The sequence below is a fragment of the Aplysia californica genome, unplaced genomic scaffold (assembly GCF_000002075.1).
Source record: "Aplysia californica isolate F4 #8 unplaced genomic scaffold, AplCal3.0 scaffold00146, whole genome shotgun sequence".
NCBI classification, from domain to species: domain Eukaryota; kingdom Metazoa; phylum Mollusca; class Gastropoda; order Aplysiida; family Aplysiidae; genus Aplysia; species Aplysia californica.
In genome coordinates, this window is record NW_004797416.1 from 216,653 (window position 1) to 229,210 (window position 12,558).

At 37.1% G+C, this 12,558-nt stretch overlaps 1 protein-coding gene across 1 annotated transcript in view; it reads left to right on the forward strand.

Moving 5' to 3' along the window:
* The window catches only part of LOC101864061 (brefeldin A-inhibited guanine nucleotide-exchange protein 3), a gene marked incomplete at its 3' end in the record, with an annotated part of 11,388 nt that extends 2,271 nt beyond the window's left edge, over positions 1-9,117 (forward strand). The window contains 5 exon segments of the mRNA XM_005097083.3: positions 4,624-4,822; positions 5,426-5,559; positions 6,519-6,653; positions 8,404-8,472; positions 9,096-9,117. Of these exon segments, the coding sequence (XP_005097140.2) occupies positions 4,717-4,822; positions 5,426-5,559; positions 6,519-6,653; positions 8,404-8,472; positions 9,096-9,117 (466 nt within the window).
* Between the last annotated feature and the right edge of the window lie 3,441 nt (positions 9,118-12,558).

A 12,558-nucleotide genomic window follows, 5' to 3' on the forward strand; every position in this document is an offset into this window, starting at 1 on the left:
AGACAGTATCCCAAAATGAGGAAAAACAGGTCTTGTTTCACACCGGGTGAGAATAGCCTACGCTGGCAAGTCTCACCCGGGGTGAGAGGTAGATCGTTATTTCTATTCTCACCCCGGGTGAGAATAGCCACTTCCCTGTTATTAAGCAGTCCAAGCTCTTTTCACATCATGGAGCTAACGAGAGCACACTACACCGGCTTCTGATTGGCTGTATATAGTGACGTGTACACATACCAAATTTGGTATTATTACTATGACCTTAGGCCTAGTGGAATGTAGTTGGAAATCTAGGTCACCAATGAGCGAGCGAGCGTCTGCTGATGATCTCTATTGTAGAGCAGAGGCCAAGGAAAGATCAGTACTGATAAAAACTGCAGTAGTTCTCTAGTTTCTACCCCTTGTGTAAACTATAGGACATATTGTTTTTAGAGTGCCTTGTTAATCAAGTCATTTTAAGATAGATACGTGTAGTCTAAATGACTCTAGATCTATTTTTTATGCAACATTTAAGCCAATCAGAAGCTGGTGTAGGCTATCGTCCTCGTGACGTCGTTTCATTTATAACATATTTTAGCCAATCAGAACCTGGTGTAGTGGGCTCTCGTTAGCTCCATGAGCTCTTTTCTTCACTTTAATTTTTTTTCCTTAAATATCTATTCTTTCTTTTTTTTTTTTTCTTACCTTCTTTCCCCTTTTTCTTGAACATTTGGAGTGTGGAGCCCAAAAAGAGCTAGAGGACCAAATGAAATTCTCTGGGCCAGACGTGATCCTAAAGAGCCAAATTTCTGGGATTTGGCTCCAAACTGACAGCCCTGACTGTGACTATTCGGACATGAACACAATCCTGTGGAGCATCAGCCCCGGTTACCTCAGCCCTGATCCCTCTATGGTCATTTGCGGTAATACGAGGTGGTGTGAATAGTGAGACAGGTTATTATAATTCTCACCGCGGGTGAGAATAACCTCTTCCCTCCAAATATTGCACGACACATCTCTGAAAATTTTAACTTACCTAATTTTTTCAGGTCTAAAAGTCCTTTTAATCCATAGGAATCAACACAAAATATTGTAGTACTATCACCCTAGCACACATTTATGCAAGAATTTCACGAATTATATTTTTCTCTGAAGGGATTTTCATTTTTATTATACCAGGCTCTATATATTATATTGTTTACCCTTGCGTAGTACCTGCACAGCGACAACAAAACAATAATTTTTGCCAGAATTTCGCTGAGTTTCTATCGATTTTGGCGCTCATAGATTGAGGTCAGGCTCATTTACTAGCCTTTCAACAACTTAAAAAGTAAGATGAACCATGTTAAAAGAGTGCGCATTCTTTTCGGATTTCGCTCGGATTTCATTGAGCCGCTCACAACGGTCGAATGGCGACAGCGGGAAAACCCAGAGCTGCTGTCGGCGGCCGAATGGACGGAATCTGTTAAGTTACTTTCTCGATCAGTTTTTGGATTAGGACCGTGAAGCCTGAAGTGTAAGTCTAGTCTCTAGATTTCTACTTGATCTAGTGCACTCAAAAATTCGCAGCACAACTTATCCTCAAATATCTCTTGAATGGGTGAATCAATGTCATCTATATTTTGCAAAGCAGTTTGTTTAAATTTGTTTTAAATGAAACATATATTTTTCCACAATTAAAAGACTGGATTAAAAACCTTTTCTTCATAAATTTATAGGGCCTACACGCCTACTGTACGTCTCCATCATGCTTTAAATGTGATTGTTCACAGCACTTTGCCCTTCTCACACACATTTTGCATACACACATATGGCCTAGATCTACATCTCAGCTCACCAATGACACTTTTTAGTGGCAAAACTTGAATAAATGAAGAAAGACAGAAAAGGTGAATTTTAGGAAGATATCCTATGTTAATATGCGCACAGCTCAGGCTCAGTTTGTATGTTGTTGGCTTCTCTTCTCTAGTTTTACCATGATTAGTTAGTGCCCAAGGTAATATTCATATATGAAGCATAAAGGAAAATAGAGAGGTTTTTTTTTCTAAAGATTTAAATTTGTTTGTGTGTATGCCAGAGGGTTTTGGGTTGCTATGGGTGCAAGTGAGAACTAGAGGCTTCTGAGTAAATTTTTGCGACATTATCTCTTTGATTTGATAGCATTATAACAGTGAAACTGTTTGCACTGCAGCAAAGAGAAAGAATTCAGATGAATGGGCTAGCTCTTATTAGATGATTGGACTTGAGAAGAGTGTGATTGTACCTCTATAAAAAAATCACTCAGTTTGCCTTATAGTGCAGTCAAAAATTCGTGGCACGACCTATTGTCATATATATATTTCCCCAACCATCAGACATGAGACTCTCCAACTTTTGCTCAATGACTTTGAATATGAATATCAATTTGTTTCAACAGAGGAATATTTTATTAAACACCTAGAACTCTCCTAAATGAAAATTAACAAAAAATTAAATCTCATTAGATGGTTTCAGTCTCTCTTCAAATTTTAAAAGGTTCTTTTTGTATGAGCTGCGATACTTTTTTGAAAGGCAAGTCTGTCCTGTCCTACTTTTCTAATCTCTATGAAAGGTGTGAAATAACACTGTAGTTTTTATATTTTTTTCTGTTTTAGCAAGCATAAATAGTATACATTTTATTATTGTTTAAACTAAAATGCACTGGCACAAGCTCATGTTTGCTACAGAATTGGAATGGTCCATTATTACGGTTACACCGTTTTTCACTTCTTTTACTCATCATAAGTTATACCTCTATTATATTGAGAGTTGTTTTTGGTAGTAATCCATTCCCATAGTCTACCAGTTGTGCCCCAAAATGCTTGCTTATATGAGAGGTTGCTTCCCTTTGCATTGCCTCATGAAATAAAAAAACATTTTTGTTGTATTTAATTTGAATTCCTCAATTGACTGTGGTTTGGTTTCAAACTTTCAACCTTTTCTTTTCTGCCATGCTGAACATGTTCTTTATTTGGGTTGATGTTGAAAACTTAAATCATATTGCTGAGTACTCTGTTCTAAAATGTGCATTTCATGAAAAGTCTGATTCTGTCAAACTCCTGGATCATGTGGTGAAGGATTGTTTGCCGAAACAAGTTGCATTACAGTATGATGATTACACTGTTTGGCCAACAGCAAGGGTCCAGTTTGACTACCAGATGTATGGTTCCCCAGACAAGCACCCAGCATTACCTGTTACAATCCAAGCAGGGCAGGATGCCTCCCCCCTCACACGTAGCCACCTATACCACTCATACACATATAATGTCTTTTACACTTATCGTAGAGCTAGGTTTTGTCTTATAATAGTAATTTATATTTTCATTTTTTTTGTGAATAGGCTACCAAATGAAATGCAGTATGTGTACTTTCTTATTCAGTTGAACCTGATCTAATGATCACCGGTCCAATACAATCCCCTGCACAAACGACCACTCCCTCTTTCTTGCACTTTAAAAATTTATCAGAATGAAGCTGTCCAGGATGTCCACGTGTCTAGGACCACCACTTTTCTCCTCATCAATCAACGGCTGTCTTTGAACATTTTGACTGTATTTGCTTATTTTTAAACACAGAACATTTTGTCTTCCCAGGCTGTTATAAAGTGTTCTCAGACAAGAAGATCATGAGTTTTACCTCCATCAGCATTGGATGCTTTTGTCTTCAATGTTTTCTGCATTTGGGAATGCCGTTATTGTTTCCTGTTTCTGTTTTAGTATGAAGTCGTAAGACCACTCTCAGCAAAGTAGCATTCTTAGTTTGAACAGGTGCTTCATAATCATTCATAATGAGGGCAGATTCATTCTTATGCCATACTCATACTGCAAAGTATGTGCCTTCTGTAAAATTTATACGAGTGTAAACCTGCCAATCATCTCTTCTTCACTGTAAAAACTGCGAGGCTTGAGAGATGACTGTCCAGATTTCTACAGACAACTATTGAAAGGGTCAAGCAAATTCTGTTTTATATATATGTAACGTGGCATCAAGAAAGAGAAAGAATGCTCAGGGGCTGGAATCTTGATTTCTAGAAACAACAAATGCCCTTGTTAATTTTTTTCAGAATAACACGTTCTCAACTTAAAGGCAGGGAGTTTTAGATTTGAAAGATGGATTAGGAGACTGTTTCATTGTTGGAAATTAGGGTTAAAGTTGGGGATCATTATAATAGATATCATGTTGTACAGCACAAATTCCCGCTCAGTAGCAAGCTATATGCACTTTGCAATCTATATTATCATATCAGCAGACCTGACAGCATCCTGAAGCAGTCTCAACTTTCTTGGAGGCATACAGTGCAAGCTGCAATTTTACAGGCGTCAGAACACTAACATACTGACAAGATCTTTTGCTGTCTATGGCCGAGGACCCATTCCGATCAGGGTGAAGTGAAGAAAATTTGTGTTAAATGCCTTTCCCAAGGACACAACGTCGGGCCAGAGGCTCGAACCACCGAACCCACAACCTCATGATTATGATTCCGGTAGCCTTACCACTAGACTACCGATGGATGATGAGAATAAGCAAATAGGAAACCAAGTAGGCTTGATTGGGTCATAGTTTCCGGCATTGTTTGAGATTTTGTTCATAAATATTTTCTCTGATTTTGTGCTTGCTTTATCTAATCAGAGACCCTTGTGATGAAAATGCTGCCATATAAAGATACTACAAAAAAGATGGGTCACTCAAGGAGACACTGCTGAGTGCTAGTGGAGGAAAAAAATGTCATCACAATCACACAACATGGAGGATGTCTTACGGCAGCTATCAAGGGATATAATTACGCCAAAATTTGCAAGCATTAAACAGACTGCCAATGAAGCCCTTGGTGAGTTTTTTATTTATTTATTTTTTAAAATTCGTTATTGCTTTGAAGTTTTATATAGTTTTTTTTTATAGTTTAGTGTCTTGTTATTGTCAGTTAATATTTGCTTGTCCATATAGTTACATCAGTTTAACCTTTCAGGATTGAAGATGGCAATGTAATGAGATTTGATTGATAATACTAGTAAACTCCTAACTTTTTGTTTATAGCACTATTGATTAAGCATTTTTACTCATTGTCCTGTGTTTCAGTTAATTTCAGTTGTTTTTTTTTGTAGTGTATTATTGTAAGATCAGCTTCATGAATATCGAAACCAAGGGCTGTCCAAAAATGGTTGATTTAACAGTAGTTATAGTTAAGTTCATAAAATAAATGTAATGTGCCCTCAAGAAGACGGCTGTTTGTAATGTAGCCTTTACGTAGAGATCAACTGAAATATAACTTATCTTTCCTTTGCTCATTGTCACGTCCCTTGGTATGATTTCTTTGGTCTAGTTTATCTTGTTTTGGGCGGGGGTGGGGAGGGGGGGGTGTTAATGTATTGGGAAAGCACTTGATATAACTTGTAATTATTTCCCATGTGTCTCTTCTCATTAACAACAACAGAACTACTTCAGAATGAAGAAAAGATAAAGACCATTGAGGCATGGGAGCTGAGAGAGATTTGTCTTCAGCCTCTGCAGCTTGCGCTAGAATCTCGAGCCAAAAAACTGGGACACACGGCCCTCGCTGGTATTCAGGTGAGATATTATTTCTGTACTGAGAAACAGCTGTCTGGTCAGCACTAATACCACTTATTTTTTAGAAATTACTTTTATATGCTGTGTCACTAAGGTGTTACAGTATGAGCACATGATCACCGTTCATTTCTGGCAATGAATAGGCGAAGGGCTGGATACCTGTGTGGCATCACTAGAAAAAGAACCCAATTTTCTACAATTTCTTTTGAAAGTGAACAGTGTGAGCCACTTGGTGTGTTGCCCCTTGAAATCCTTATTGTCTTAGAAATCGCTACTACTGTTTCTGAGAAATGTGAAGTATATTAGATTTTTTAATGCTGTAATTTGGCACATGAGACTAAAAAGTGTTTTTAAAGAATATCTCAGCTCAATTTCTTATCAAGGAGGTCAGATAAAGATGATATTCTGACTGAAACAACGTTAAGTTGCGTCATTGTATTGGTTACTTTTCTCCAAAGTTGACACACAGGCTTTAAAGGGGCTACTATCCCTCACAAGCAGTAATTTTGATAGAACCGATTTTGTTTTGATTGGATTTGAATATTATGGGTTATCAAACTTGTATCTATACTTTAAAAACAGAAATGGAGTCTGTCATGCTAAAGGCATCAGTTCGACTGCTTGGTGTAAAACTCTGTCATACGTCACTTTTCACCAAGCATTTTGAATTGTGGCTGTGCTGCTTGGCAGTTGTTTAGTTTTTTAACCTATGCAGTAATTCTCTTCGTGTTGTATATTATGGTCTATGGCCTGTTTCTGGGTCAGTATTGTACTACTGAAAGGGACGTAGATAACCAATGTGAGAATAAATGGATTCGCTGGTGTGTGACTTTCCTTTTGTAATACGAAATAAAGTGTGGTTGGCAATAACAAATATTCATAAGAACCCTGTGTTGTAAGGTTTGGTGCATTTCTTAATTTAACATCAAAATAACAACCATCCTTTTGTGTGTGAACAGGTGATGTTCAAGGATGAGCGCTTTCGCAGCTCCATAGAAACAAATGAGGAGGACAAATGGCTGCCCTCACAGGTGCTGACAGTCCTGGCCATAACTCCAAACCTTGCTGAAGACTTGCAGGTGGAAGTCATTAAGGTAAATGGATCTGTTACATAGGCAAACTTTTCTAAAGTGAAGGTTAGTTGTAAAGAGGGGGGGGGGGGTTATAAGGATGTTTTATTTATCATCTTACAAAAATGGACTGTACAGTAGGATAGTTAAAAGCATTTAAGACAGATCAGGTTAAGAGCTTAAACGAAACTTCCTGCTTGTGACTCTAAATAAGTAGTTCTTATACTTACTGAAATTTGTGTCTGACATTGTGGTATTTTACAGAATGAATGTTGTTTCAACTTTAATTGTGCCTTTATATGGTATCATTTTTTCCCCCAAGTATTTTTTACAAGTTTAATATCCTTGTCATCTTAAATTAGTGATTTAGAAGGCAGGCTTCACTCCTTGATGTTCAGGGAGTAGGCCTATTTTTGTTTTTTTGTTTTTGTTGTATGATCCAATTTTCGGTTATTTGTATGGCATGAGAGAGCTGGATATAAGACAATGTTCTGACAAAAGACATCACCCTTGCTTAAGTAGACACCACCCTTCCTGCAGGGATCTGTTCTTACAGTAGATATCACCTTTACCACAGGGATCTGTTTTTGACAATAGACATCGCCCTTACTGCAAGATTGTGGCATATGGGTTGTGCCTGACCTGTCATTACACATATAAGTTGTATTGCTACGAGTCTGTCCTTAGCACACTCTGAGTTCAGGCAGAGCCTAAAATCTATCTTTTGATCTCAGTGTCTAGTGGCACATGCATCATTACTTGATTTCAGAGCTTTGTTAGGGCAGCCCTTTTGTGTTACATTATGAAAGGGCTTGATAATATATAATATATATGGCAGATGCACACATTGTTGAAAAGATAAAAGTTTTTTTATTTTGCGAGCGTGTCAGCGGCGACTCATGTGTCATTGTTTACGGGGAACTATGATCACTGTATGTGTCATAATATTTTACCTGATAGCTAACGGATTGACTGAACTGAAGTTTTTACTTAAAAGTATAGCATGGAATTTTTGGCTTAAATAATTGTTTGTGTAAGTTGTAGAAATGAAAACAGATAAAATACTATTTCACTTTTATTGGTGCCCATGAAAAATTTGATTTACAGTAGCATTCATACAAGCATACATGCTAAAATTTTACTTCAGTGCATAGCAGCGCTTTGGGTTTTTTTTATAGTACAGTTTTCATGTCTTGCTCAAAAACACACCCCATGGACCACCCGCCTAATGCCGAGTCACCAACATATGTCTGGCATTATTGTAAACCTGTGCTCTTTAACCACAGGCTACTGGAAGCCACAGAGTATCCGTAGAAAAGCTCCTCTTTGTGTTATCAGTTTGAAATACATGTAGCATGCAAAGGTAACGCTTCAGTGACACTGTCTCTTTTTAAAATGAGATGAGAGTGTATGGTGCTGTCTGTGGTATGTGGCTGGTTAGTGTTGTACACGAGAACTTAATGGGGGGAAATAGCAGGTTTTATAACTGCTACAGTTTCTTTTTTATAAGGCAACTTTTACATTTGATGAAAAGGGTATTGAGGACAACTGCAGTGGTAAACTAATCAAACGTTCATGATTAATGTTTATGATTTTTCTTATATGCTTTAGTCTGTGAAAGCTGTTCAGTCATTTTGATGATACAAAGTTAGTTAAAAGCTCCCAGTCATATGTGAAATTAATGAAATCATTCATCATGCATTGAATAATTACAATATAAGTCACCAATTCGTTTTCTACCGTTGTGTGACTCCTGTTCCTTTGTGTTGTGCAGCTATTGCTGAACATGACTGTGACTGCATCATGGTGTACTAGCGCTAACACCATCATAAAGATTTCACAGGTGAGTCCTTTTTATTCTCAGAGACAAATAGATATTATCTATGAGCTTTGACTGGATTTTAATCAATTTTCTTTTTAGTGCGAACTGTCTGGGTTCGAGAGGACATATATTATTGTTGGTGTCCTCTTTTTTTTCTTTTTTTGTCATTTGTTAGGTTTCTTGTTGTCATTCTGTGTTATCCATTAATTTGTACTCATGTTCATAACAAATATATGCTCAAATTCAGCAAATTGTTCTTTGATTATCTTTTTAAGTGAAAAGAAACTTTATTAAAGATTTACTAATCTGATTGCTCATTTGTTTTGCTTGTTTTGCTCTACTTTCTTCGTGGCATGTATTTGAGGAGAACATATTATGTCAAGTCTCTGAACGTATGTACTTTGCTTAGATGTACTTACTCATACTCAGATTTGATAACCAGTGAGATTAAATGAATATATGCATCAAGACAATCAAATTATGTTTCAATGGGAAGTCTGTAGACTTGGTCTTCCTTCAACTGCAATACATGCTGTCGTACTGTTGTAGGATTAGTCAACTGGAAAAACAGTCAATATGATTGGGCTGAAAAGTGGTGACATTTCAGCCATTATTCTTTATCAAATTAATTTTTTTTTGTACAGAAAAAAAGTATAACCACCCATCGTAAGTATGTTATGAGTCATGGCTGTGCGTTCAGTGAGCTGAAAAATTAACAAGCATGCCAAGCTTTTCCCTGTTCGAGTTTGTTTATGATCAACTTGTGGAATCTGTTACTGGGCGGTTGTAAAATGGGTTTGTAATTGAATCTTCATGTACAGTTGAACGAATGCCCGCTGGAAATTTATTCCAATGTCTATTTTATTGATCCTGTGGTTGTATGTCTTACTTCATTTGCATAAAGACTAATGGCGTGTGTATTACTTCATGGGTAGAGACTATCATCTAGATTCACACAGAGTTTTCGTCTTGTGGATAGCAGAATAAAATGAATTGGTTTTTCGTTTAATATTGCATCTATTCCTGGAGGTTCTTTTGTAGTGACACTGTTGATATAAGGTACTCACACGCATGTGGTGGATATGCTTATGATTTAATGTAGCAAAGTGCTGTAACCAACTGGTGGAAGGGTGAAGTGCGATGGTTAGCAGTCAGCAATAAAAAAGAAAAAGGAACTACACAGGTTTATTTCACAAAGTTGGAGGACTTATTTACTTTCATGTGTACAATATGGTGATAAAAAATTTGGTGGAAGAATGTGCCAATAATAAAACTTTTTTTCTAAGAATAACTATTTTAGTAAGTTGAAATCAATATTGCTGTCAACTTGAGGATTGCAAAATTTTCTGCTTTTAGAGCAAAACGTATGCTTGTGGCCTGCTTTGACTGACTGCTTAACTTTGAAAAAATAAATATCAATGGCATGATCATATTAGGTCCTTGTTTTCAGTTAGTTGTGAAAAAGAACGAAACATCTTTTAATACTTTCTGGCCCTGAGAATAGTCACAATAAGTGTAGAGGACTGGCATAAGTTCAAATGATGACCCACAAGGATTGGTTTATTTTCACAAGTGAAATAGTTTTTTAAATATGTTTTGAAAAGTGGGAATTCTTAGCCTTTGCAAGCTGCTTTGTTTACAGAGGTTTGTAATGGATAGGATTTCTGAGCATCTCTCCAAAAGAGACAAAACCTTGTGTGGGATTAACAAGGGTGGTTTTGCTGTCTTTGAACTGAGCCATACTGTACAGAAAAAAAGTGAAAATAAACATTTACAAGATGACTTACGTTTGGAGTTTGAAATTTTTGTGGGATGGATAATTACCAGATACATGATATGTGTCTATATTGCTATAACAGGAAAGAAGCAGGAGAACACAATTCTATATATAAGCTCCTTAGAATTTAGCAAAGTTAGTCTTATTTTCTAAGGTCTCAGCTTACATTTTCCAACTACAGATTTGGTTTTAAATTTCCTTTTTTATTATTATTTTTTTTCGTATTGTATATCTTCCAGTTATGGATTTATATATAATCAGAGACTTAAAAGCATGAAGACATTGTGCTATTTTCTTGGGGACCATGCATGTCAGGTGCGGAGTTCTAAAGTGCATGTACTTGAGGAATAAGGCCCAGTGAGGACTATTGCTCAGATTTAAATACATATACTGTCTATATTTAACTTTGCCTACTGTGGCTCTTGGATATACTACCATTTGTGGAAATCTATTTGAGATCCTGTGATTTGCCGTAAAAACTCTGATTAAGATTTGCTGCCCTTTTGTTGAGGCATCAGATACATGTAATCTGAATAGTGTCAAACCATGAGAGGTGCACTGAATGAGTGGAGGAAAAATCTTCTAAGTTCTGAGCTATTTGCTGCTTGATAGGTTCATCACACAGGTATTTATTATTTATGATTCTATTCTTTGTCAAATGTGGGGTCGAAAAAAAAAGTCTGATGGGTTGGGAAGCAATTCAGACTTACTTGTGTTTTGTAATAATAATGTTTTTTGGTTTAAAAAAAATTTAACCTGGCAATTTCACGAACAACTACTGATCTTTTACCTATTTCAATTTTTTTTTCTAGTTTTGTCAAATTCTCTTCTCTATTTTACTTCAAGAGTTTAAGATGTTCCAAGGTTACAGAACAAGGCTTTAAAAAAAATTTTGTGTGGTACATGATCAGACCTTACATGACACTACTTAAAAAGCTCAATATACCTTGTCTTTGAGCTGTTATCTATTACCGGCAGTAGTTACAATTGTGCTCTGAATAGACAACACAGATGTCATCATTGTTATCATCAGGTCAAAATGACATAGGCTGATGTGCCAACTATTGCTGGTTGCACTTTTATTCTCAGTCCACATTCTTTTACCCCCCCCCCCCATTTCTGTTGCATGTGTGCTGTGTTAAAGGGCTCTATAGTTTCTCATCTGTCTGCCTGAAAAAACATGTCTTGGAGAGGATAATGTGTGTAATATTTTTAAAAATTAATTTTATGTGAAAGTCAACAGGTACAATGTGAACACCTGCTAGTTTTCTTCTCAGTTTGAATAATTATTTAGTAAACGACCAGTGGGTTGGTATCTTTCTGATATATTTTAACCTGAGAGTTGTATTCATAAACTGGCCAGCTAAATTTCAGGAAATATAAAGGCTGCCCGCGCTTTTTGGCTGTCAATTATCTGAAGCAGTTGTAGTACCTATGTAGCATGAGCCTAGCGGGTCGTAGGGTATCTTCATATGTACATTGTATTTTTGGATTTTTAAAAATAATTGTCATTTGAGCTTATGCCGGAAATATTGAGAGGATTTTAACGCTGACATGTCGCAATCCTATTCTCTGCATTGTCCCAGAAAGTTTAATATTAAACCATAAACGTTAGCATTTGTAGCCTAAAAAGGGATAGATTTCAAGCTTAAAGCGTGCAGTATCCTCCAAAATGTTAAGAAAAGAATGGAGATTTGATAAATGAGGATGCCGTTGCGGTACGTGCAGGCAGATATTTATGGCGAGTGGAGAAAACAAAAGAAAACAGTAGCACAGGACCTAGTCAGTAGGCACAGGACCTAGTCAGTAGCACAGGACCTAGTCAGTAGGCACAGGACCTAGTCAGTAGGCACATGACCTAGTCAGTAGGCACAGGACCTAGTCAGTAGGCACAGGACCTAGTCAGTAGGCACAGGACCTAGTCAGTAGGCACAGGACCTAGTCAGTAGGCACAGGACCTAGTCAGTAGGCGAGGTGACTTCTAGAAGTTTATGAGTTGTTTTTTTGTGTGTGTGATATGGCTAGAGTAAAGACACGTGCTGTCGCTCTGCGCGCAAAATTCTCTGAAGTTTAAGGGGGCACACTGTCTCTCACAGACACTTAGATGCGCACCTTATCTAATGCTCACTTTCACTTGTATACGTGAATTACTCTTTCACACACATACTTGAAGGCGTGTTTGTTCATGTATTTTTCTTTAATGCTAGGCTAACTAACAGGCATCTATATTCAAACATACATACGTACCGGTATATATACATGTATAGTATAAAAGGACCCAAGACCCAGACTTAACCATACCATCCTACCCTCCCACCCCCAACCCCCCT